The following is a 25,324-nucleotide window of genomic DNA, read 5'->3' as shown; positions in this document are numbered from 1 at the left end:
GAGAGAGAGAGAGAGAGAGAGAGAGAGAGAGAGAGAGAGAGAGAGAGAGATTCTTCCCAGGTAGCACTCCTCATCTACTGAGGTTCTACCTGCAGGAGCGCCCCCTCCCCCCAAGTCCTGTGCCTATGAACAGTGGCGCTCACACTCCCCCAGGACGAGATGAATGAGCGAGCACCTTGGTCCCATGCTCACACCTTGTAGGAAAACATGGAGAAAGCGTAATAACGTTTTGCAGCGTAATTGAATCAGACCTTGCTCGGAATGCATTCAAGGGTAAGACTAAATACTGTAATTATTATGAAGATTATTGATGTAGTTCTCATTACTCTACAATTTTTGAATTAGCAACTGATAATCCTTTACATAAAAGAAGGGCGGGCCTGCTTGCTCTTTGTTCTCCTTGACAATTGCTCGTCCCTCGCCCTTCAGTAAATACATCTCGTGCCTGGGCACCCAGTAGATCCATGGACAACGAACACTAAGTTTCTCAGCTAGGGTCCAGTGTCACCACCCCACCCCTAAGAAGGTCCCCAGAGCTCTATCACTTGTGGGGTTTCTCCACAGGTCTTAGACAATAAGGACAGAACATCTTGCATTTGGATCAATTAGAACTGCGTTCAGGTTCAAGCTCATTTGTTAAGACAGAATTCCAGGCAGGGCTCCTTTCCCTCTCCGAGTTTTAGACCCTTCCTAGCAAAGGTGCCCGGGCACCTGCCTCATCAGCATCGCCTTTGAGCTGGTCGGGCTGCAGCATCCAGCCCTACCCTAGACCTCTGCACCAGATGCCCAGGTCCCCGTGAGAAGTCTGCCCCAGACTATCTCTCCTCCCTCAGCAACTGCTCGGGTGGCCTGACTCCAGGAGAATGAAAGCCCAGGAGGGCAGAGGTCCTCGACGTTCCCAGTGTGGACAGCAGCAAGCCCTTTCTCCTGTGTTGGTTGCTACAGAAAGCTATCCGGCTTGGTTGCTACAGAAGCCATCCGGCTCAAGGTGGACCTTCCTTCAGGATCCTCGCCTGTGTGTCACTTCCTGTCCCGCCTTCCCACCCATCAGCCTTGAATTCTATCATCATGTTCAAGACTCTCTAACTTAAATAGCAACAGAAACAAAACAAGGGGAAGCCTTCCCCCGCCCCCGCCCCGGCCCTGACTCCTTCACAAGAGAGGCCCCCTTTCCTTACCTCTCCCGTCCTGCATTGAGAGAGAAGATGCACAGACGTAGACACATTAGAGCACACAGTGCAAATTCATTTGCAATCAAAGAACAATATAGTGGGCACTGCTGAGATGCAATCATGGTAGAAAACACATGCTTCAAAATCCTTTATGGATCTGGTGGCATGAGTCTGGATTGGACTCATGCCGCTAGCCATGGCCCTGAGCCCCTTGCTCATTGGACTATCCTGTGGCCAATCAAGGGGCTTCTTGAGCAGATATGTAGGGAGAGATTCTGACCCAGGGGGCCCTCCAGAGTAGTGATCACGAGATTCCAGTTCCCCCAGGTGGGATGTTGAATCTTGCCAACTTCATAGGGCAGAGGTTGACCTTTGACCTCTGGCCATTTGTAATGCACTATGGATGCCTGTTTATCACACATCCCCATGGCAAGCGGCTTAGGACAGGGTTGGATGGCATTTAGCTTCTAGACCCAGCTAGGACCTGCCAGCTAAAGCAAACCCTTGGATAGAGTCATCAACACACAAAGCAGGCTCCAAGGCACTGTTGAATTTGCTCCTGTCTTATCCTTTTTTAAATTTTTTTTTTTGAGATAGGGTCTCACTATGTAGCCCTGGGTAGCCTGGAACTCACTATGTAGACTGGGCTGACCTTGTCTGCTCTGTCTCCCAAGTGCTTGAATTAAAGGTGTTCACCCCTGTGCCCAGCTTTCCTGCCTTCTCCGTCTGCTCATAGTCTTTCTAAAAGCCTCCTGTTAGTGCTTATGCTGCGGGCTCCAGCCCATACCCATGGACACATGCAGAACTCTGGTCCTTATCCAACTGCCCTTCAGAGCCTGTTGTATTGAGAGCCCTCATTGCTCATGTGACCCCTCTTCCGGGTCTAACCCTCTTTGTGTCCACAGGCGCCATCTTCCTCTGTCATCAGCAGTCCACACTGGTCCAGTGATGGAGGGCAGAGAGGAAGGTATTAGAAAGCACCAAGGACTTATTAAAAAAAGACTGTGGTGTGGCGGTGACTAAATGAAGTGCTTACCTTAAGCATGGGGACCTGAATTTGATCCCTAGAACTCACGTATGTTTTGTTTTTTGAATAGCTGGGTGTGGTAGCATGTGCTTGTAATACCAGTGGCTGGGAATGGAGACAGGGGGATTCCTGGGACTCACTAGCTGGTCAGACTAGCCTGCATGGCAAGTTCTAGGCCAGAGAGAGACCCTGTCTTCAAAAACCAGGTGGCTGAAATGTGGTAGCTGTGGCCTTCCTATATATGGCACATCTATGACTTGTTGGGTCAGGCGTTTTGCTTTTAAGCTTATCTACAAAGACCTCCACATACGTCATGAAGAAACACGGCTAGTGCCCTCTTTTACTATTGTAATATTTATAAAAATGAAAACCAGGGGCCACTAACATGTCTATTGATAGGGGGTTGGTCCATCCATAAACCAGAATCCAACAGGGAGCCATTACAATGAATGAGGTAGTAAATTGTTTGATGTTATTGATCAAAGGGGAAATCTATTGTATAGGACTATGGAAACACCCGCGGCTTACTTAGTGGAAATAAGAGTGTGCTAACTTAATGAAACTGGGAGTAATGTCACTTGGGGGGCTTATCTGAGGGCAGTGATGGGGTAAAGAGAATGGGGGGTTACAGGGCTGTTATATTTCTGAGTTGCAGGAACCCAGGAACCAGCCAGGTTCACTGATTAGTGAGGAGGGGCCAAGCTGGCAGGCCAGGCTTGCGGGTGTCCTGGCTACAGCCTCTTCCACGTTTGAGAAGCAGAGAGAAAACAATCTAAGCCCAGCTGGTGTTTTTGAGGGGTGCAGAGACAACTTTGCAGGGGCTCAAACTTAGAGGCAGGCTGACTGGCATCTGTGGGGCTGGGTGACCGGGCAGGGGATGAAGGGTAGGAGTCAGGAAGGGCTCAGCTTGACTTCATACAAAGGCATGAGGGTATCAGCTTGCTCATGAGTGCTGTCATGAGGGAAGGGAGGATCTGTGACAGCCAGTGCCTCAGTCACTCTGCCGAAAGGAATGCTGGGTTGGGAGACAGATCAGTGCTCCTGATGGGCTCACGATGTCGGAGGCGTTGAGGTCTTTGGACTTTCATGAATTATGAAGGGTGTGGGAGAGGCAGGCAGGAGGGTTGGCGTGAGTTCCAGGCCACCACCACCAACAGAGGTCTGGCTCTGCAGCAGACAGTAGGCTAGGCTGTGTGTTTCATATGTGTCCTCTCACTCAGTGAATTGAACGCTGTTCTCTGAGGCACACGGACGTGAAAAGGCTGGCAAAGGTGGAGATGGTGAACCTGTGTGAGCCTGCATTCATGAGTTACAGACAAGAACTGAGACCAGCAAAGGGAAGAAACACAGTGTTCAGTTAGTGTGTCACCCACAGCCACCTGTTTGTGAGGAGTGATCTGCTGATCGCTGTTATATGTACATATGTGTTATGTGTGTATATGTGTTATGTGTATATTTTGAGTTATACATGTTTATGCATTATGTGTGTATGTGTAATGTGTACATGTGTTATATGTGCTATGCAATGCATTATATGTGTACATGTGTTATATGTGCATTTGTGTTATGTGATGTGTTATATGTGTATGTGTTATGTGTGTTATATATGTATATGTGTTATGTATGTGTTATATGTGTACGTGTTATGTATGTATATGTGTTTTATGTGTATATCAAGTGAGAATATTTAGAATGGAAACTATGTTCTGATAAAAAATAATGTTGGAAGACATAAAGGTTATTCTATTTAAAGTAAATCTAAAATTGTTTTCTACATTTTTGTTTTGAGACTGAGTCTTATCTAGCATTGGCTGGCCTCAAACCCCCTTATGTCACTGAGAGTGACCTTGTCTCCACCTCCTGAATGCTGGGATGGCAGGTGTGCACCGCTACCCCAGTTCTATTAGGTGCTGGGGACCAAAGCCAGGGCTTTGGACATGATAGGGAAGCACTCCACTCATGGAGCAAGACCCCAGCCTCTAAAACACACCTGAGAAAGAAAAATGAAGTGTGCACCTGAGGTTTCATACTCACTGTTTCTATGGTAACTGAGGTGGGGTGGGGAGGGTGAGGGAGAGGTGCAGATCAATGGACAGAGAACTCAGAAGCAGACCTACACAGACATGACCAAGCGATACGTTTATATAGTTACAGCTTGGTGGCGGAGGGCCAGCCTCTCTATAATGGCGCTAGGGCAATCATTCACCCATTGACAAACAGATGACCTCAGCCTGCACCTTATACTCAAAACAAAATTAATCCACCATTGACCATAGACTTAATTGAGAAACACAAACCCATAGAACTTTTCGAAGAACTTTAACACGCAGGGCAAAGAATTCTCTGACACCCAAAGCACAATCTATAGGAGAGCATATAGATCAGATGTCATCAGCCTACACCATTGTTCCATAATGGTCTTAGTAAGAAATCGAAGACCAGGTCACACCCGAAGCAGCATTTATAAGCTGCACTCTGACAACGGCCCCCTATTCAGACGACTGTTGTGCCAGCTGGTCTTAATGGTCATCTCCTACTAATTCAGAACCAGGGAAGCATCACAACGAGACACAGCCCAGTGGGGGAAGATAGTTTGATGTCTCTTGTGAAACCAGGACTCTCTAAACATGTAGCTTGGCGTTTGCTACCTGAGGCCAACTATTACAGAATGAAAATAAAACCCAGGGACAAAAATCTGCACATGGATATTTGTAGGAGAGTCATTTGCGATCTAGAAAGAAGTCGATATCTTTCAGCGAGTAAATGGTTAAGCAGACTGTGGTATATCCATGCTGGGAGGTACTACTCAGCCATAAAAAGGAATAAACCACCGGTGTGTGCTTAGTACTTGGATAGCACTTGGTTTTATGCTTAGCGTAAAGATTAATGTCAAAGATTTAATGTCAAAGATTTAAATACTGTATGATTTTTTTGAAGTTTTGTCTTTGAAATGATAAAAGAACAGATGGAGAACAATAGTGGTTTTCAGGGGACAAGACCAAGGGTAAGAAGCAATACAATTACTACAGGATAACATGAGGTGGGCCCTCTGGTCTCAGACTCATGATTCTCTGGACTCAGTGTCCTGAGCTGGGATTAGAGGTGCAAGATGATGCCTGGCTGAATGGGGAAATTTCAAACAGCCTAACCTACAATGAGACAAATGCAGAATCCTCAGCCTAAGAAATGACACTCACGTAAAGTGACAGCTACAGTCCAGCCAGTCTCAGGAAGGTGACCCGGGCATTGTTACTTAAGCACTTGAACTTTGCAGTTCCTGATCTGTGAGTGGGGAGCCCAGCAGGACCCACATCCATCCTGGGAATTACATGTGAACACACACAAAAGCCGTCAGTGTGGGGCCCCACACAGAGAAGGTGGCCTTCCGTCACCAGCACCCCATGGCAAAGATGAAGACTGATGACTGGGGACTGTAACAGTCAGAAGCTGGGGAATGATAGAGATGAAACAGCATAGAGCACCCCGGGCACCTCCCAGTCATCTTGGAATGGAAGAGAATTCAGTAAGAACAACTGGGGGTTTTGTCTCCAGTATTGGGGATGGACTGCTCGGTCACGTACATGCTAGGCAAATGCTCGACCACTGATCTGCATTCGTGGTCCCAGTGAGGATTGTGAGGGAATGCTGTTGCTCTTCTAGTCCAATCAAGGCTGCAAATGCTTCTTAGAGGGAGGGGCTCATGCGCCTCCTTGACGGAGTGCTGAGTGGCCTGGTCACGTGCAGGCAACCATAGCTGCTCTGAATTCATGAGCGTAGCTTCCTGTCATGTCCAGAAAGCACTGTTTTGCTCTGGTCTCCCAATATCCCTCTCTTACACCTTTTCTGTCCTTGTTTCTGAGATGTTTTGTGAACCTTGAGGTGTGTGTGTATGCATGTGTGTGTTTATATGTGCAAGTGCATGTATGTGCGTGTGTGTGCATACACATGCAAGTGTGTGCATACATGTGGGGGGTGACATCGAAGTCTCATTTGTGGCTGTGCACTTCACAGACTTATTCTCCACACTCCGACACATTGTGTTCTCTCTGGAGTCTATCTTCTGACACGCTCTTGATCCAGCTTCATTATTTTTTTAGAAGAATCCCAGGCCATCGCGTTCTCGTGTACCTGCCAGTAGAATTCGCTTCCTTGCTGGAAGCTCAAGGCTATTACAGTTGTCATAATGACAGCTTGACTTGGGACTTTGCTCAGCCAGAGGATGGCATTTTTGAATCACTTTTGGAGGCTCGGGGTCTGGGATCTTGACCCTTGCCCTTGTGACCCAGAGGGAGCCACGAGCCCATTGGTGGATGGGGGTCACATTAACTAACTGTGGATGCTTAAACTGCCTCTATCAGGAAGCATTCTGAGACACTGCAAGTGGCCCCTTCAGCAGTGTTTTCCAGAGAAGACTGGTGAATGGTGCTTTGTGGCTCTGGAGGAGCAGGCCTGGCCATCTTCATGTCGCTTCCCACTCACCTCCTTTCTCTGGCCATAGCTGCTTGTTCTGGGAACTGCCCTGTTGACATTGTCCAGTGCAGCTACGTCTCTGCTAACTAAAAGAACCCCATCATTCTTATCTTTCCGAAGCCAGGAATTTCTCTCTCCTGACCAACATGGAAGAGGGAAAAGACCGGCCGTATTTGAAATGATGAGTTGGTCACAGAACACAAGCAAATGAAGTTAACATGATGTTTTTCCTCCAAGCAACAGAACAACTGGAAGAAAAAAAATAAAGGCAAACCCAAACCATGCACTCAGAATTTTATTAAAGCCCCCATGGACCTGAGAAGCATTCAGAGATTCAGGGCAAATTTCCTTGCCAACCTATACATGCTGGCAAGTGTTAACTGCCCAGTTACGACAGAATCTCATAAACAGAATTCTTCTGGGGCAGCCTTCTGCCAGATAACCTGGGGGTTCCATTCTGCGCCTTCTCCAGCTTCCACTCATTGATTACCCTTGCTGGATACAAAGCAACTTCCTCTCGTCTCTGCGTGCCAGCAGGCACGTGAGAGAGGACTGGGGATGCTGTGCAATTTCGACCCAACTGTTCTGGGGGCAGAGACCCATCTCCGAGATGCCATAATCATTGCACCGGCCTCTTTATGAAACCACATGCTGAGCACCGGGCTTGCCAAGAATTACTGACCTTGGCACTGGAAGGCTTCCCTGTGTTTGATCTGATGGAAAACCTCAGATCGCAGAGATGTTGAGTCCCGTGCCTCGGTTCACACAGCCTGAAGATAGCTATGCACAGAAAGATGAAGGGTGGGTCCGAGATCATCACAGAGGTCTTTGGGGTCAGGCTGAGTTGTCTCTTAAAGCCAAGCTGAACATGTTCATTGCTGCTCTTGGACAAAATCGGCGCATGAGAAATGAGGTTGTGTGTGTGGGGGGGTTCCGACAGCACACTTTAACTGTGAGGTTTCCAGACCGTCTCATGCGATTGAACAGACGCCAGGCTGCTGCAGGCTTGCTCTCCTGCACCAGGAAGGCGTCAGCCCAGCTGACTTTATGTCAGTCTTTGACATAGATGTCTGAGAAATGGCTCCATGGAAGCATGTGTTTGCCCGCTTCATCCTCAGTGAGTAGCCTTGAAGGGATGGGATTTAGATTGCGCTGGGGACACTGGTCCAAAGCGAATCAAGAGGAGTCGGCTTTTCAGTTATGTCCCCAGAGTGATAAATGAGGTAATGTTTTTTTTTCCCCCCAAGACGAGGAGATGGGAATCCAACGTGGATTTCAGACACATGAGAAAGAGCTTATGAATTTAGATGATAGTTCGGCAGAAATAAATTGTACATCTGCTCATTCATTTTAATAAAGTGGAGAGATGCCATGTTGCTGGGGCCCTCGGAGAACCCCGGGTTCTTAAAATTATGATCCTATAATGGTAGCATTAAAATTTGTAATGCAGCCAGTACTTCCTGCATTGGAGGGAAAAATTCATTTATAAAGTAAAAGTTCAGACTTTAGAATGTAAATGGGAAGATGCAATTTTTCTTGGCTGGATAGGAATTAGTCCTGGGAGAATTGGGCAACATCTTGACCATAAAATATATTTTAAAAGTCTTGAGAGGTTTTCAGATGGCTCACAAGAACTTTTCTGGGCTATCTCTGTTTAGGTAAATTGTGCAGGTACAGGCATGCAGGGAATTGGCTCCGCTATTTCTGCCTTGAACTTGGTACTTCTTTTACAGGGGCAGTTACAGATTCCATTCCCATTTGAAACGAGTCTAGCCTGCTGCAAATAGCAAAGTCATTTTTACTCAGCAGCATAAACACCAGGACAAGAGCTCTTAAAGGACGGCCATTACCCAGTTACTGTGAAAATTTACACGTTCAATGAACAGTACTGAGGGTTTTTTTTTATTACATATGCTCTCTATGTTGATATTAGAGGAAATGCCATAATCCTGATTGTAGATTCCCCACTGACTTTAAACCCCAGAAGCACTGCTAAGAAGTTCTTTAAAAATAGCTAAGTATTAAGTTCGTAGAAAGCTTTTAGGCGGAGCAGTGAGTTCAATTTGATTTTGCTGATCAGCGGCTTGCATGTCTGGATGGAAAGGGACCGAGCTAGAAGGTGACCTGCAGCAGGTGACAGAAGCCTGGAGACCCCGCTGCAGTGCTTACCTTTGTCTCTTGGTGGAGGAGGGGCTTCTGCCAATCACCTTTGAATAAAACACAGACCCTGAGGAGGCTACACTCTGACTTAGACTCCAGGGTGCTTAGCAGGTCTGAGGGCAGACTATGCTCCCCAGGCTGTGAAAACCCTGATCTATCATACAGACACACATTTACACACACACACACACACACACACACACCCCTACATATAGACACACACAAACCTATGTATAGACACACCTACATATAGATATATACACATATCTACATGCATATACATATATACCTACATAGGGGACATAAATACCTTCATATAGGCATAAATATATACACATACATGTACACATACATATATACATACTTACATATAGACACATACACATACCTATGTGTATGTGCATAATACATGTATTGACATGAGCACACTTACACATGCTTTTATACATAAACACACACAATATAAGTATGAGACAAACATATTTGTAGTAACCAATATAAATATATATGCAATATTATATATAACTATAGACACATACAAACATATATAATATATATGTAGACACATACTTACACACATATATACACATATACATATACACAGATATCTGTGAATGACTCCCCAGCTGTCTGGCTGTGAATGGGCTGCCCTTTGAACAGGTGACATCCAGGACTTTAGATGTGTAAGCCAACACACTGATGTGGAAGATTTAGGCTGGTCCTGAGACCAGAGGTCTTAAAGAGGAACACAGGGACCCAGCATTGTGAGTAAGTTTCATACACACAACACACACCCTCATGTGCACATGCACATCTGACTAGATGGTCAGAAGGTGGCGGAACTATGGAAGTGGGACCTGGCTGGAGGAGGCAGTTGCTGGACTGCGTGTCCCTGGGGATCACATCTCATCCTGGCCCTGTCCTGTTAGGGCTCATCTCTGTCTCCTGTCTGACATGATGTGAGCTGCCGTGCTCCCTCCCTCCCCCCACCCCCATTGACTGAAGTCATGAGCGGTTGGTAGGGGTTTTCAGTCACAAGAATGAGAAAGACAACCAAAGATCGTTCTCATAAAATGCCGTAAGCTTGGACTTGGGCAGGTCCGTGTTGAGAAGAAAACGCTGTAGGAGCCTGGGGAAGGATGCTCAGTCCCTGACTGAACTGGGCTTTGCTTTGCAACCAGCTGAATTTATTGGAATCAATTCTGGGCTGCTCTGTTTAATCTCACTTAGAAGAAGGAACTGGAAGTGGGGAGGCTCTGTGCAGGCTTTTCTCTCGCCTTTTTTCCTGCCTCACAGGATGCGCCGTGCATCTCCACTGTAAGGACTCCTTTATGTATTATTTATCAACATTGGATTTTCTTGTTTCGTGTTTCTTCCTTGGCTGATAAGAAGGATGATTCAGGGCTCTGGCAGTTTATGCAGTGAGTTTATTCACTTCTGAAAAAGGCTGTCCCTCTAGGCAGCGTGGCTCTCGGCCCACCTCAGGACCACCGAATTAGAGTGCTGGGGGCTTGTGTTGGTGAAGGGACGCCACATTCACTTGTAGCAGCTTTCTGTGCCACAAGGATATGGGATGGGACCTGCCGTGTGCCCTGAGCAGTGCCCATCACCTGTAAAATCACTGGCTTGGGTGAGACTCTTTTCAAAGCCCCCCTTAACATGATTCTTAAAATTTGATGATCTCTTGTTCACGGTTAAGTATTTATACTTTCTCCCCCGTTCATCAGTTTGTCTGGCGTCTGCCACTTGCTAAGCCAGGTGCTAGTTAGTTATTACAGTGACCAAGTACTCCACAAGAAGCAGCTTCAGGGAGTAAGGGGTTATTCTGGCCTATAGTTTACTGTGGACATCGCATCATGGTGGGGAAGGCACCTAGGCGGAAGTGGGACTCCTCACCTCACATCTCCACAGAACAGAAAGCTGAGCAGGGGGGGTAGACACTCAGTAGGCTCCCCTGCTCCCTTTTCTGCCTTTTTATTTGATAGGGAGACTATTCACTCCCCCGTTGAATTTCTCTGGGAATGCCCTTACAGATAAGCCAAGAGGTCTGTCTCTGAGATAACTCTCAAAGCAACTGACAGTGAATATTAGCCATGACGTGGTACAGATTAGGGAGGTGACAGAAGCAGGTAGTTGCATGGCATATTGGAAGGGGATATTATATGTTATAGGGGGATATGTGCCTGTTATGTGCATGTGTATTGGGACAGAAATACACAATAAACATCATGTACAACTCAGGCAAGTATATACGTGCAATACTCTACGTAGCACAGACTGGAAAGATCATTAACACTGTACTAGAAGCTAAAATGAAGTCTGCAATAAATATATTCTGAATGAATAATAAATTTACCTCTCTTTGGGTATAAAGGCTCTCATCTGCTAGCCTAGCACGTGAGAAACTGAGACAGGAAGATATCCATACGTTCAAGGCCATACTGGGATAGAAAGTAAGACTCATATCGCAAAAGAAAACCTCAAATCAAACACTTCATGTCACTTGCATGCTTAGTGCTAGAGTAAACAATGGAGACCAACGAAAGGCTCAGGTGGCTACTAATAGCTACCAATGTACTCAGGTGGCCTTAGGCATGGTCAGCTTTAAATGTCAACGTGACACAACCTGGAATCACCTGGAGAGTCTCAGTGAAGGACTGTTTAGATCAGGCTGGCCTGCATCATCCATGGGGGATTTCCTTGATGGTGGTAATCAAAGTGGGAAGACCCAGCCCGTTGTGGGCAGCACCCTTCCCTAGGCAGGAGCGTCCTACACTTCCTAAGAGTGGAGCAATAGGGCCGAGCACAAGCAAGCAAGCAAGTGAGCCAGTGAGCATGCATGCATGCATTTCTCTCTGCTCTTGACAGTGGATAAGGAGTGACTAAGCTCCTGCTTTGGCTTCCTCATAGTAACGGACTGCAACTTAGAATTGCTATCAAAATTAACCCTTTCTCTGCTCTTTGTGCCAGTTTTTTTTTTTTAAATCATCACAATGACAGAAATGAAACCAGGACAGGAGCTTATGTAGTGAGGACCTGATGAAACAAGTCATGACAAGACGACAATGCCAAGCGAGCGGGAGGTCAAGCTTGTGCTGGCACAGAGTGCGAGAAGCAATGAACTGGGAGATTGACAACCTGGATGTTGAAGGTTAAACTGGGGTTTTGCAGGTACAAAGGAAAGGAAAAGAGAGGAGTTAGGGTAAAAGGAAACAGACTGCCCAGACCGTGGCACAAGGGTGTGTTGACATCTGGCAGGGATGAAGGCAACGTAGCCCGTGGGCAGTGTTTGCAGCCACCAGGGCCTGAGACTCCATTACTTGTAAAATGGTTCAGTACAAGGCGGGTTGGGAAGGGCTGTGCCGCTTTCCGGCCTTCTCCATTCTGGCAGCTCTTGGATCTTCATTAAGAACTCACGCTCACATGCTGCAAATTCATTTTGCTAGTAGCAGTTCTCCCTTCTCAGAGTCACATGGTGGGTGTTTTAGAAACCCCATGATTGTTGCTTTTAGTGAGAGGATGTTGCCTTTGAATTGAGGCAGGTGCATGGAGTCTGCAGAGGACACTGTGCTGCGGGGGGACTCAGGGCTGAGACTCTGCCAGCTGGAGTGAAAAATGGCTTTTATTGCCACTGAGTTGCTCTTGACCCTCTGAGCGTCACCAGAGGGTGAGAGAGGCACAAAATTTGCATGGGAGTTCACACAGGGATGGTGGGGCTCAACGCATCACGGGTATAATTACAAAAAACTGATTAATGCAATCAATCACTTGGCTGTCTGGTCTACCTCCAGGAGCAACTAAGCTACAAGACAGAGACTTTTTTCCCACCTGCAAAACTCCGGACATTTTACACCACACACAAGCACGGTCTAGAGTCAGCATGGGTGTGTCAGCAGTTTATGCAATGCCACTCTGCTGCCAGAGAACAGTCTGTGACAGAGTGAAGAGGTCATCCCACCTCCCAGCTCCTTCATTAGCCGAAGGGGAGCCTGTCTGGAAGATGGCTTCTAGTCTCAGGTCTTGACTTTTCCTTGGAGAATGTTTTTCTTTATTCTTTGTGGTCAAGAAATCCCCCACTCCTGGGATGGTGAGACGGCTCAGCCTTTACAGGCCCTTGCTGCCAAGCTTGATGACCTGAGTTCAGTCCCCAGGACCCGCATGGTGGAAGCAGAAAACTGATTCCTATAGGTCGTCCTCTGACCTCTACGTAGGCATCATAACATGAACCCTCCCCCAAACAGATAAATGATCAATACACACACACACACACACACACACACACACACACACACACACACACACACACACACACACACACACACACACACGCACACACACACACACACACAGAGCAATGACAGGAAATCCAGCCCCTGCCCTGCCTGAAGGAACTCTGAAGCTTGGATACTAGATTTAGTGGAGGATCCCATGTTTCCCATGATCCTTGGTGTGGGAGAAGAAAGCAACGAACTCCCCTCTTCTTCAGAAGGGGAGAGAGCATTAGCTGGTTTTCATGGAAACCTTCCTCAGTTATGGGATGGCAAGCAGAGGATGCTATTTTTTGAGCCAGATCTCAGATGAAGGGTTTGCCTGGAAAGTGGACAGATCAGGAGCCTAGGTGCTCTGGGGACACTGCTGTTTACAGAGGGGAAAGTTGTTTACACTCGTGTGTGATGCTTCATTCCCATCATGCCTCTCTTCTCTCTACATCTGGGGTCAACCCATCACTCTGCACAAAGCCTGGGGAAGACCTCATGGCTCAGGTTTGGTTTGGTTCAAAATCTCAGCCAACAGAGAACTGTCAGCTAAATGGGGATTCCGAGGCCCGACAGAAGTCTCACAAATTTCCCTCTAATGGCAATGAAATGCTTCGTGGGACGAGGGAGTTGGGAATTGTTTGGAAAAACATTTAATCACCTTCTGAGATTTTTCTGGTTGCTAAAATGTCTTGGGCTCCACCCTCCAGGAAAGCCACCCAAGTCAGATAATTTACATGGGTTTGATTTTCTCAGAAATATGGCTGTGGGGGTGAGTCTCCACTGAGCGAAGGGAACGTGTACTTATGTGGTCAGTGTTTAGATAGAGGTGCAGGGAGGTTTGCAGGCTCTCCTAGGGGAAATCACGACTTAGTATGTTCATAGAGATTCTCCTGCCTCCCTAACACTGATGGCATAGAAACTTGGAGGGCTGGGTAAATAGACCACCCCAGATTTCTGGAGAAAGAGGGAGGTATAAAGGGAGTTTGCTCCACTTTCTTTCACTCCCCTTCAGTTCCCTTCTCTCCTCTTCCTCTCCTTTCTGATGCAGAGTCTCCTGTAGTCCACACTCTCTGTGTAGCCGAGGATGATCTCGAACTTCTGATCTTTCTGCCTTCAGTTCCTGAGTGCTAGGATTACTAAGGACTATATATCACAGGATTCGGTTGATCTGCAACGCCCTGAATAACCAATCACTGGAGACTTATAGCAGACTAATTGCTGCTAGGGTTGAGGGGCAGGGGAATGAGAAATGAATGCTGATGGTGCAGGTTTCTTTGTGGGGTGACAAAAATGTTCCTAAATCAGATAGTAGTTATGGCCACATGATTTTGTGGCTATATTGAAGCCCAGTGAGCAGCAAGCACATTTAACCACTGAACCCTTTCTCCAGGACCTTATAACCCAGGTTATAAAAGGTGTCTGGGGAGAAGGGGGCAAAGTTCCTGGCCCTTGAATGAGGACCTGAGTAATCCCAGTTCTGGGAAGCAGACACAGGGAGATCCTCGGGGCCTGCTGTCCAGCGCAGATAGTCAGTGAGCTTCCGGTTCACTGAAAGACCCTGATGCAAAGGCAAGCTGGATGGCATCTGAAGAACCACACCTGACATTAACCTCTGGCCTCACAAAGAAGTATTTAGAAGCTTCTAGAGACCCCACCCCCAAAGAGAAGCCAATGGCCAAGGGGTAAATGAAGGAGGTCAACATCAGTGCTCACCCGAGACACTCAAATGTAGCCACTGTGACACACCACTGCAAACAGGCCAGGGAGGCTAAACAGACTGACAATAAGCACAACCCCAAATGGAGAGTAGTAGATCAAGAATTCTGCACAGCAGCCCAGCAGCAGCGCAGCATCTGCAGTTCTCATGGGCTGGTCCAATATAAACCCAGATAACTGCCTTAGAGTCCTGCTGTATCCATAAAGTGCGTTCAACCTCTGCAGCCAGAGGTGAACCCCTAATAGAATCACACACATGCATTCACATAGGCCCCAAAGTCATAACCCCAGTACTACCCAAACTGACTCCACACAGGAACCAACCCAAATGTTCACACGTAAGAGTCCATGAGTACATCAGATATATTCGCAAGTAATGCATGCAGATATAGACTCTGGCTACGTGGGAAGGCAGAGGAACGTCGCCAAAGCTGTTCATGAGAGATCTGCTGTAAAAGAGGAAACCTAGGAAGAGAATGGTGCCAGGGGACAGAGGTGCAGTGGGTACTTGGGGCAGGGGGAAGCTTCCAGGTTGTGGGTCCTATTCTACTTATCAGGTGGTAGTTTGTGCCGTTGGTCAAGAGTTCAGTCACCCAGGCTGGATGTACTGACCTCTGTGACAGTCCTGTGTTTATTCCGAAGATGGTGTCTCTTGGGTAAGCCATACTGAGTGCACCTGCACATTTCGAAATGCCTCAATAAAACAAGGGAGGGACTTCAAGTGGCTAGTTTGGAGGGATGCTGTGGGCGACTTCGTTTTCCAGTCTAGACACTGTGAAATAGAAAGAAAATCTAGAAGCTTCTGTTTGTGAGGAACCCTGGGGGATAGCTCCAGGTGTTGAGCACATGTGGCAATTGAGGATTTAGGTCTTACCAGGACATCTCTGCCATCCCCTTTAAGGCTCAGGGGACACCGAGGAAGAGGAGGCAGAAAGGATTTAAGAGCTAGGGAATGGGGAGAAGGGCTTACAAACACCATCTCCAGCTTATAAACATGGTGTGCAGCAATTGGGCTGGGCCTGCTCAAGACTGGGCCCATCATCAGTCTCTCATGGATCAGGGAGGGGCTGACCCTAGGGTCAAACCCCTGTGACCTGAAATTCCGAATGTTGGTAGATGGGAAGGGGCAGCCACTATCTCCAGTTGGGATCTTGAAACCCACGTCCCACAGATGCCCTGGGCTAAACTCAGCGGCTCACAAAACAAAACAAAATGAATGTGGGAGAAGGCACATTGAAGGGGAGGAGGGGAAGGATGACAGGTGTGGAAGATGAGAGAGGGTGGGTGTGAGAGGACCAAGGATCATTCATCATAAACACGTTACGACATTGTCAAAGAATAAATGCAATAAAAGTTATAAAAGAGAAAATTCAGTAAAAAATATGGATTGTATGTGAGTATTCACAACAGCCTACTTAGAGTACCCAAACAATTGAAAATGCCCTTGGATAAATGAATGGCTAAACAAAATGAGATCTAGCCCATAGTGGAGTATTATTTAGTCATAAAAGAAGCATGCATTGACCCTACAACAAGGATGAACCTAGAAAACATGCTAAGCAAAGAGGCCAATCACAAAGAATACTACAGGGTTCTCTTGATGTGAAATGTCCTGAATAACCAATCCTTAGAGACTGAGAGCAAAATTGTTGCCACGTAAGGGGTTAGGAGGCTGGGGAAGTGAGTGACGATGATGAAGATTTCTTCGAGGGGTAACACAAAAAATGTTCTTAAACCAGAGAGCAGTTATGGCCACATGGCTTTGTGAATGTATTAAAATCCAATGACTTGCACATCATCAAAGGGTGAGCTCTATGGTACATGAATAATGTCTCAATAAACCTGCTACTAATAAAACCGTAATAGATGGAGGATCAAAAGTGATAAAGTTAGAGATGAAATAAACCCCTGTCCTCCGGTCTCAGCCAATTTTGTGAGGGAAAAAGCAGATATTCCACACCAGACAGGAAACGGCTCCTTCATTGTTTGCTAAATGCGGTGGGGAAGGGGGATGCTGTCATAAACACATTAGAAACAGATTTACACGCTGGGCAACTCGGCTCATCACACTCACATCAGTAAAGACAACACAGAACTCGTAACAGGTCACAAAACAGGGCCACGGATGACAGCCTGGCTGCCAAGTGGCGTCAATGCAAAGATTAGCTATTACACAGGACCACTGGAAAATGCACAACTCATATACACAACAGAAGCTTGATAGAGATTTTCTACAACGTGACAATAATCTTTAGCATTTACACAAGTTGTCCAATAGGGACGTGTGTTCTGAAGGCGGAGCAGGCTCCCAGCTATCAATCATATAAAACAAAATCTAAAGAATCCACTGTGCTGGAGGAAAAGTTGGATCTTTTGTTTTCATCTTTTTGTAGAAAGCGATGCTACCTACCTAAGGTGCGATGAAGCCCTAGAGAATCTGAAGGCCAACAGGGGAGCGGAAAAGAATTATGAGGCATCGCTAGGTAGTTGGTTAAGACAATACCTTCATATTGAAAAAGCCAAAGGCACCAGGAAAGTAAGACTTCTGGGTATCATGTCACAGACCCTGGGAATTAGAGGTCACATCACAGGCTGTCTCTGACTGATGTGTCTGTCCAGATCTCTGGGTCTACTGGATAGCCTCACCCCTCTGAAAAAGCTGGGGCTTTCTTCTAGTCTTGTTTGCTCTTGTTTTTCAGCTAGCGGACCAGAGTGAAGTTGTATGGCCTTATTACATATTACATACATACATAATATTACATACATATTGTAATGTTGTGGTTTGATCACAAAATATGTATGTGGGAAGAACTCAGGTTGCACAAGATGGAGCCAGTCAACATTCCAGCAGGGAGGGGGTCAGGATCCCCAACCACTGGTTGAGGGGCTCTTGGCTGTTGATGGCTGCTAGGGATGGGAGAGTCAGTTTTCTCTAAGGGTGTGGCCTCTGATGGATGGCTTCACATCCTTGAGCATATAGATAGCACAAACTGGACTCAGTGGTTATTGAAAAGGGGGGGGCACCAAGTTGGGAGATATGGAGGTAGATCTGGGAGAAGTAATAAGTTTGGGGTGAATTTGATCCAAATACAAAGTATTAAATTATCAAAGAATTAACAAAATATTAAAATTGCAAAATTTTATTTCTTAAATCTAAATTACTGATCATCAACTTAAGGTATGATTTGAAAATTAAATGGGCTTACTAAATGATGAAAAAGATTGATACTTGGTTTTAAATCCTTGAAACTTATTTGCAAACACAGTGTATTAAAATTAGCAAGAAACTGATTTACGTCTGTCCCCAAGACCTGAGATTGACAGGAAATGTAAATTGGTCAGCTAGAGTTAGTTGAACATCTACTAAGCTCCGAGGAGAAATCAGAAGTCTTTCTTTGGAAGCGTTGGTGGTTAGGATGACATGGCCTCCATAGGCTCATATGTTTGAATGCTTGATCTCCAGTTGGTGGAACTGTTTGGGAAGGATTAAGAGGCATGGCCTTGTTGGAGAAGGTGTCTCCTTAGAAACCCCAAGCCATTCTTAGCTCTCTTTGGTTAGTGCTTGTGGCTAAGGATGTGAGCTCTTAGCTTCTGTTCCAGCATCTCCTCACCATGGTAGTCATGTGCTAACCCTCGGGAACCGTGAGCCTCCAATGAAGTGCTTTGTTCTATACCTTGGTCATGGTGTTTTGTCATGACAATGGAAAAGTAAGACAGAAGTTGAAATGGCAGTGCCGCCGCTATTGCCTGTGCACCGTCTGCTCGACAGTTGCTTGTCTTGTTATATGTAATGGATCACAGCTCTACTGTTAAACAGTTCTCTGAAGCAGAGAGAAAAGTACTCTACCCACAACAAGGAACACTATGTTAAAAAAAATGGAAAACACACATTTCCAACAAGTACACCTGCGACCCCACTGTGGGACACACTCATATGTGTAGAAGTTCATACTAGGCAACACCTTCTTAGACATTATCCAAGACAGTCCTGACTTTGAAATGATCAACATTTCCATTCTGAGCTGGCAAGTCTTGACCTTCATGTCTACTTTCCTCTCTTCCTAGGACATCAGGTAAGGTTTTCTGCCATGTGTTTGGATCCCAAGTATCCAAATGAAACCTGGGTGGGCATGGACGGCAGCCTACAATCCCAGCGCTCAGGACACAGAGACAGGCTGTATTCAGAGCTGACTAGCTAGGTCACCTGAATTGTTGAGCTCTGGCTCAAGTTAGAGACTCAATATATAAGGTATAGAGTGATGGAGGAAGGCATGTGACTTGAAGATTTGGTTTCCACATGCATGTGTGCACCTCTGCAGTACACTTGTACATGCAAATCTATGCCCTCCCCACATGAACATTTATACACATGCACACCCTCTCATTCATAAAACATGGAATGGTCCTTTGGATAAGAATGGCCCATGTTTAGAATTTCATTGTCATCATAGCGACGTGGTCCCCACTATCCCCTTTATCTTCTTCATTGGCATGTTCTCCATAACCATCTCCATCCCGTCATCCTCTCTACCACCTCATCCCGACAACATCTCATAAACAGTACACGCTTTACTGCACCCTTAACTAGCTTTGGAGGAATGGTATCAAATACGTGGCTTTGTCTCTGACCTAAAGAAGCCCTGCTATTAGCATGCGTCCATCCCACGCATAATGCTCGTGACTTCTTGGTCAGGCACCAAGTCAGCAGTAGAATGAGGTCTTACATCTCAGCCCCTCACTGGCATAAATGGGAAACAACACATGGTCTATGCTTGCGATAAACAATGGTCCTCAACACACAATAACTCACGCTTTCTTTTTTTGTTATGTCCATGGGTCACCATGCAATCACCAGGAAAATCCATTCTCCCTCCTTGCTGCTGTTCAGACTGGTCTCTCCATCTGCTCTTATCCCACAATTGCAACAGGACTCAAATACCACGGTGCCACGGAGATGACACTTTGGGATTAAAAGTTACTTTTTCTTATGGATGACCAAGAGCCCTGTGTCTCCCAGAGCTCGGGCATTTTAGATGCACAGCAGTCACAGAGGCCCTGTGACATGGCCCTGGAGCTTACCTCTTTCTTGGTGAATTTTGGCGAGTGGTCATTTTTGTCATCAATCACGATAGTGGCTGTGGCTGTGCCTGTCAATCCGACGTCCAATCCTGCCATATCTTGAGCTTCAATGATCAGTTCATACTTGGGATTTTCCAGGGTCTACAAAGCAAAGAAACACCAGAGAAGACCGGGTTTAGATGTGAGGCACTGTTTTGGAGAACTGGTGAGCATGGTCCCTATGCCTTAGTCTTTAACTGGCTATAACATTTTTTTTTAATTTAAATTTTTTTATTTTGCATATCAATCACAACCACAGTTCCCCCTCTCTCACCTTCTCTCCCCCACCTTCATACCACCCAACCCCCCACCTCAGAAAGGGTAAGGCCTTCCATGGAGAGTCTGGCATATTAAGTTAATACAGGACCAACTCCCTTCCCCCATGTATCAAGGCTGAGCAAGGTATCCCTCCTTAGGAAATAGACTCCAAAATCACAGTTCATGCACGAGGGATAAATCCCGGTCCCTCTGCCAATGTCCCCACAGACCGCCCAAGCCACAGAACTGTCACCCACATTCAGAGGACCTAGTTTCGTCCTCTGCAGGTTCACCAGCTGTCAGGCCAGAGTCAGGGAGCTCCCACTAATTCGGGTCAGCTGTCTATGTGGGCTTCCCCATCATGATCTTGACCCCTTTGCTCATAATTCCTCCTCCCTCTTATCAACTGGTCTCTGGGGGAACCTTGGGCCTAGTGCTTAGCTGGGGATCTCTGCATCTGCTTCTACAAGTTACTAGATGAAGGTTCTATGATGAAAATTAGGATAGTCATCAATTGAGTATAGGGGAAGCTGGCCCATAACATTTTAAATCTATCTATCTATCTATCTATCTATCTATCTATCTATCTATCTATCTATCTATCTATCTATCTATCTATCTATCTATACCTTTGAAATCATTCTAGAGTGATAGTTAGCATCTATAGACTGGAAAAGGCAACCAGAATGGAATCTACTGACTTGTCCTTGTTAAAGGGAGATTTTATACCTTCTAGAATGTTCTATGACCTGGGTGTGGGCATATATTCATGGTGGATGTTCATGCCTACCCTTGCCATATCAAGAAAACTTCTGAAGCTGATCTGGACATAGGCTAACTTCACTTCTGAGGCCATGACAAAGATGGTGGCTCTAGGAACCCTAGGGTCACTATGCTTCACATACCCCAATACAGTGAGTCTTTCTTACAAGCAATCAAGCTGATCACTGCTTCCATTGTACAGGTAGAGAAATAAATGAGGTTTAGTGTCTCTTACGTGGTATTTCCTTTGTTGTTATTGTTGTTCTTTTAGTATCCCAGAGTACTAAATCTGGACTTTGTATTTGAATGTAAACATGGACTCACAAATTTACCATCATCGAGGCTACATGACTAGATCTTTTTATTCATACATTTCTTGACCACTCGACATATCTCAAAGGCCTTGTTTGTAAGAAATAAAATCTTATGGTTTATTTGAAAAACTGCACTAAGCCAGTTTAGGTTCAAATACATAATAGAAAACAAAACCAAAAAAACCCAAAACAGAATATGGCTGATGTCTGCTAGTCTTGATACCCCCCCACCCCGTGCCCAAACCAACTCTAAGTTACCCCATCACCTAGTTAGAAGTTTAGACTAGAAAACTGATAAAAGCCAAGCTGGCCTAGTGACCTGTAGCTGTAACAAGGTCATGTGCCTGGTAAGTTTTAAATCACAGAATATTTCTCTGATAACACATAGAGAAGAAGTCACACGTGGCTTTTGTTGAGGAAAAAGAGTAAGCAATGGAGGGGAAAACGAGACCTAGTTGGCATGTAAGATGGTGCCCTTCTTATTACTGAGTGAGGGGGAAAGGAAAAGGGGTTCGCGTTAGGCTGGAATTCTATTCTCTGGGCTCTCAGACCCTGCCATTCCATGACCTTTGCAAACTCATAAACTGCCTCACCCTTGCTACCGTTTCTTCACTAGTCTTAGTATAAAGTGAGGCTCCATGTTTCTCATGGTGCTGAAACATTTGAAACGGCGAACCACGCGGCTGGGATTCTGAGATGGAGCGTGTGAGACTGTGTGTAAATCTCCCTTATGGGGCAGAGGGTGTCGGTCACTCGGCATCCCCTTTTCTGGTAAGCTGCAGCCATACTTCCTTTGGAGACTCATCCACCACCTCTGTGTTTTTTATATGGAAAACTTCTAGAATCATCTCTGATCAGAGACACCAATAAGAGCACCCAACCCAGGGTGTGAAGGCCAGGCCAGCTCTGTCTGTGTTGGGCAGTATGGGAAAGTAACTTTGGTCACCAGCTGGCAGTGCTGTGAGCTGTCTCACACCACAGCAGGGTTGGGACAGGAGCCTCTGGGTGGAGCCATGTAAGAGTTTTGTGGACATTGTACGTTGGAGAAAAGGAGATGCCTGCCCCGAGCCAGCCTGGCCAGAGGATTTCTCTGCAGATAAAGGCTTCCATTTTCCTCCTCTGCTTCAGTCACTTTAGATTGATTTCTTAATGACTTACTGAGAGAGTCCGAGTGAGGTCACCATCAACGACAAAAATAGGTGTTTATAATTGCATTCACAGCTTGCCAGTGTGATGGCTTCCAAAACTGGGGTTCATAGCAATCAGTAATTAATAGGGTCCCGAAGGGACAAGGAACAAAACAACAACGGGGGACTTCCCATTTCCTTCCAGAACTTCAAAAACTCAGGTGGTGAAGGGTTGGTAGTTGATTGTTCCCATGGATTCTGTGTGGGGTGTGTGTGTGTGTGTGTGTGAGCGAGCGAGCGAGCGTGCATGAGTGCGTGTGTGCGTATTTGCAGAGGTCAGAGGAGGACTTTGGGTACCCTGTTCTATCACTCTCTGGCCTTTCCTTTTGTGGCAGTGTCTCTTACTGAACCTGGAGAGCAGTCAGCACAATCTCTCAGCATTGGGATTGCGGGTACATATGTGATCACACTTAGCTTTTTGTGTGGGTGCTGGGACCCAAAATCATGTCCTAATGCCTGTACACCAAACTCCCTCACCTACTGAACCATCTCCCCAGCTCCACAGAAACTCTTAACGGACTGTCCTTTAAGAGGTCCTGAAGTTACCAACTTGATGAGTTGGAAAGGCTCGGTTGGATGGCTTGGTGGCTTCCAGTCAAGCCATGACCATGATCCTGAGGGGTACTGGCATGCTCCCTTGACAGAGTTACCCAGGTTTTCGCTCTAGCTCCATCAGGATCGACGGTCCCGAGCTTCCTTAACTGCTGAGTGTGAGCAGCACATGACACCATGCTCAGGCTGACGCTGCTGGGAATGGCACCCACTGTGCAGGTGACAAATTGGTGCCAGGTACCATGGGAAAACAGGCTATTTTATATGGATTTCCATCATCAACACATTGGCGGGGCCGTTGTCCGTTAGTGCTGGCAATCTTCCAAATCCTTCATGCGTGTCTCCAGAAGTTCCGGTCAAAACCCTGAGCATTCCAGGTTCAGTCTCTTATAGATCATCTTCACTCTTGCCGTAGAACTTGGTGCTCATTTTCTGTGTGCCTGCATTTGTATGAATACACGTGTCTGTATACACACACTCATGAATTCCAGTGTTACATGCACATGTTGGTCAGCTCAGTGCTGTTCCTCGGGTCTTTCCCACCTGTTCTGCTGAGGCAAGGTCTCTCACTCACCTAGGGCTTGCTGTGTAGGCTAAGTTGGCCGTCTGTCTCTGCCTCCTCAATGCTGGGATTACAAATGTAAACCAGCATGTCTGACTTTTTTTTTTCTTTTTGAAAGCAGGTGTTGTGGGGCTTGAACGCAGGCCTTTGTTCTTGTAAGTCAAGCGCTTTACTGAACCTTCTCCCAAGCCTTTTATACAGTTTCGAAAGCACTCGAAGACTGAATAAAAAGTCAAGTTGATTTTTTCCACCAGTGTGGAAGTGTGCTTAACGATGTATACCAACATATTCCTGAGCTTCTTTTAAGACCTCTGTCAGATGCAGGCGTGTGATTAGTGTGGTATCTTCTCTTACCGGGTCTCTTTCTAGTGTTGACAGTTTAAATAGCAAAGCAATGAACATCTTTGCTCGGGAAACTGTCTACATTTGGCCTCAGCTTTTGCTTTTGTCTTTGCATGGTAGATCTCAAGATGTGGAATTACTTGGTTGAAGGGCATGGATAATGAAGTGTGTGTGTGTGTGTGCACGCACATGCATGTATTTGCACATGTGTATGGAGGCCAGAGGTTGATGTTGATGGCTTTCCACTGTATTTATTTTTTTAAGATTTATTATGTATACATGCCTGCATGTATGCCTGCAGGCCAGAAGAGGGCGCCAGATCTCATTACAGATGGTTGTGAGCCACATGTGGTTGCTGGGAACGGAACTCAAGACCTCTGGAAGAACAACCAGTGCTCTTAAACACTGAGCCATCTCTCCAGCCCCTCCACTTTATTTATTAAGGCTGTGTCTTCCTCTGAACCTGGAGTACATCAAATTGTCTAGTCTAGCTAGCTAGCTTGCCCCAGGAGTCTTGTTTCTACCTCCTGGGTGCTGGGTTTACAGGTGTGCTCTCACGCCTGCCTGGTTGTTACGAGAGTGCTGGGATCTGAACTCTGGTCTTCATACCATGTGGCAAGCCCTTTCTGCACTGAGCTGCTTCCCAGCTCCTTGAGGCTTTCTTTTCCTAGTTCAGTTTTTCGTTTTAGGCAGAAGCTATGCACTGCTTACATCCTGTCCTGTCAGGAACGTAAGTGTGTGACCCAAGGACTATCATACCCCTAAGAAAAACCTCTGACCTTGCCTAGGTAGTCAGCTAGGGGTCCATGATGGCTGTCTGAGCACGTGACCCAACTCAAATTCTCAAGTTGGATCTGGAATGTAATTCTCTCGGAATACACAGAGAAAGGTAGCTCTTCTATTGAACTTGGAGGTGGTAAGACCCAGTCCGGACAGACCACGTCCATCTGCATCCTCCCAGGGAAAGTCAACCAATCAGGAAGATAGTGCAGAGCCAGAGGTCGAGACAGAACTCTCTCTCTCTCCAATCTTTCTCTGTCTGTCTATCGGTCTCTCTCCTTCCCTAATACAATACATCCTGATTGTGTCGCCCCTCCCTCCCTTCCTCCTGTTCTTCCCAGTTCTCCCCACCCACTCCGTCTCCCCCATATCCACTGCTCCTCCATTTCCCGTCAGAGAAGAGTAGCAATAACAACCGGACCTGGCATAACAAGAGCAAGACTAGGCAGAAACCCTCATATCAAGGTTGGACAAGGCAACCCCGTAGGAGGGAAAGGGTCCCAAGAGCAAGACAAAAGAGTCAGCGACCACCCCCCCCCCCCGCACTCTTAGGATTCCCACACAAACCTTAAGCTAGGCAACCACAGCATGTATGCAGAGGACCTGGCACAGACCCACGCAGCCTCCACAGCTGCTGCTCTGGAG

At 46.4% G+C, this 25,324-nt stretch overlaps 1 protein-coding gene across 1 annotated transcript in view; it reads right to left on the bottom strand.

Moving 5' to 3' along the window:
• Cdh13 (cadherin 13) overlaps window positions 1–25,324 on the bottom strand; it is a 952,185-nt gene that overhangs the window by 90,983 nt on the left and 835,878 nt on the right. Inside the window, exon 8 of the mRNA XM_005345742.2 lies at window positions 19,884–20,024. Coding sequence (XP_005345799.1) covers window positions 19,884–20,024 — 141 coding nt within the window. The remainder of the gene's footprint in view (window positions 1–19,883; window positions 20,025–25,324) is intronic.

The sequence above is a fragment of the Microtus ochrogaster genome, chromosome 4, assembly GCF_000317375.1.
Source record: "Microtus ochrogaster isolate Prairie Vole_2 chromosome 4, MicOch1.0, whole genome shotgun sequence".
Lineage (NCBI taxonomy): Eukaryota > Metazoa > Chordata > Mammalia > Rodentia > Cricetidae > Microtus > Microtus ochrogaster.
Note: the sequence above shows the minus strand (reverse complement) of the source record. Positions and strands in the feature narration are given on the sequence as shown.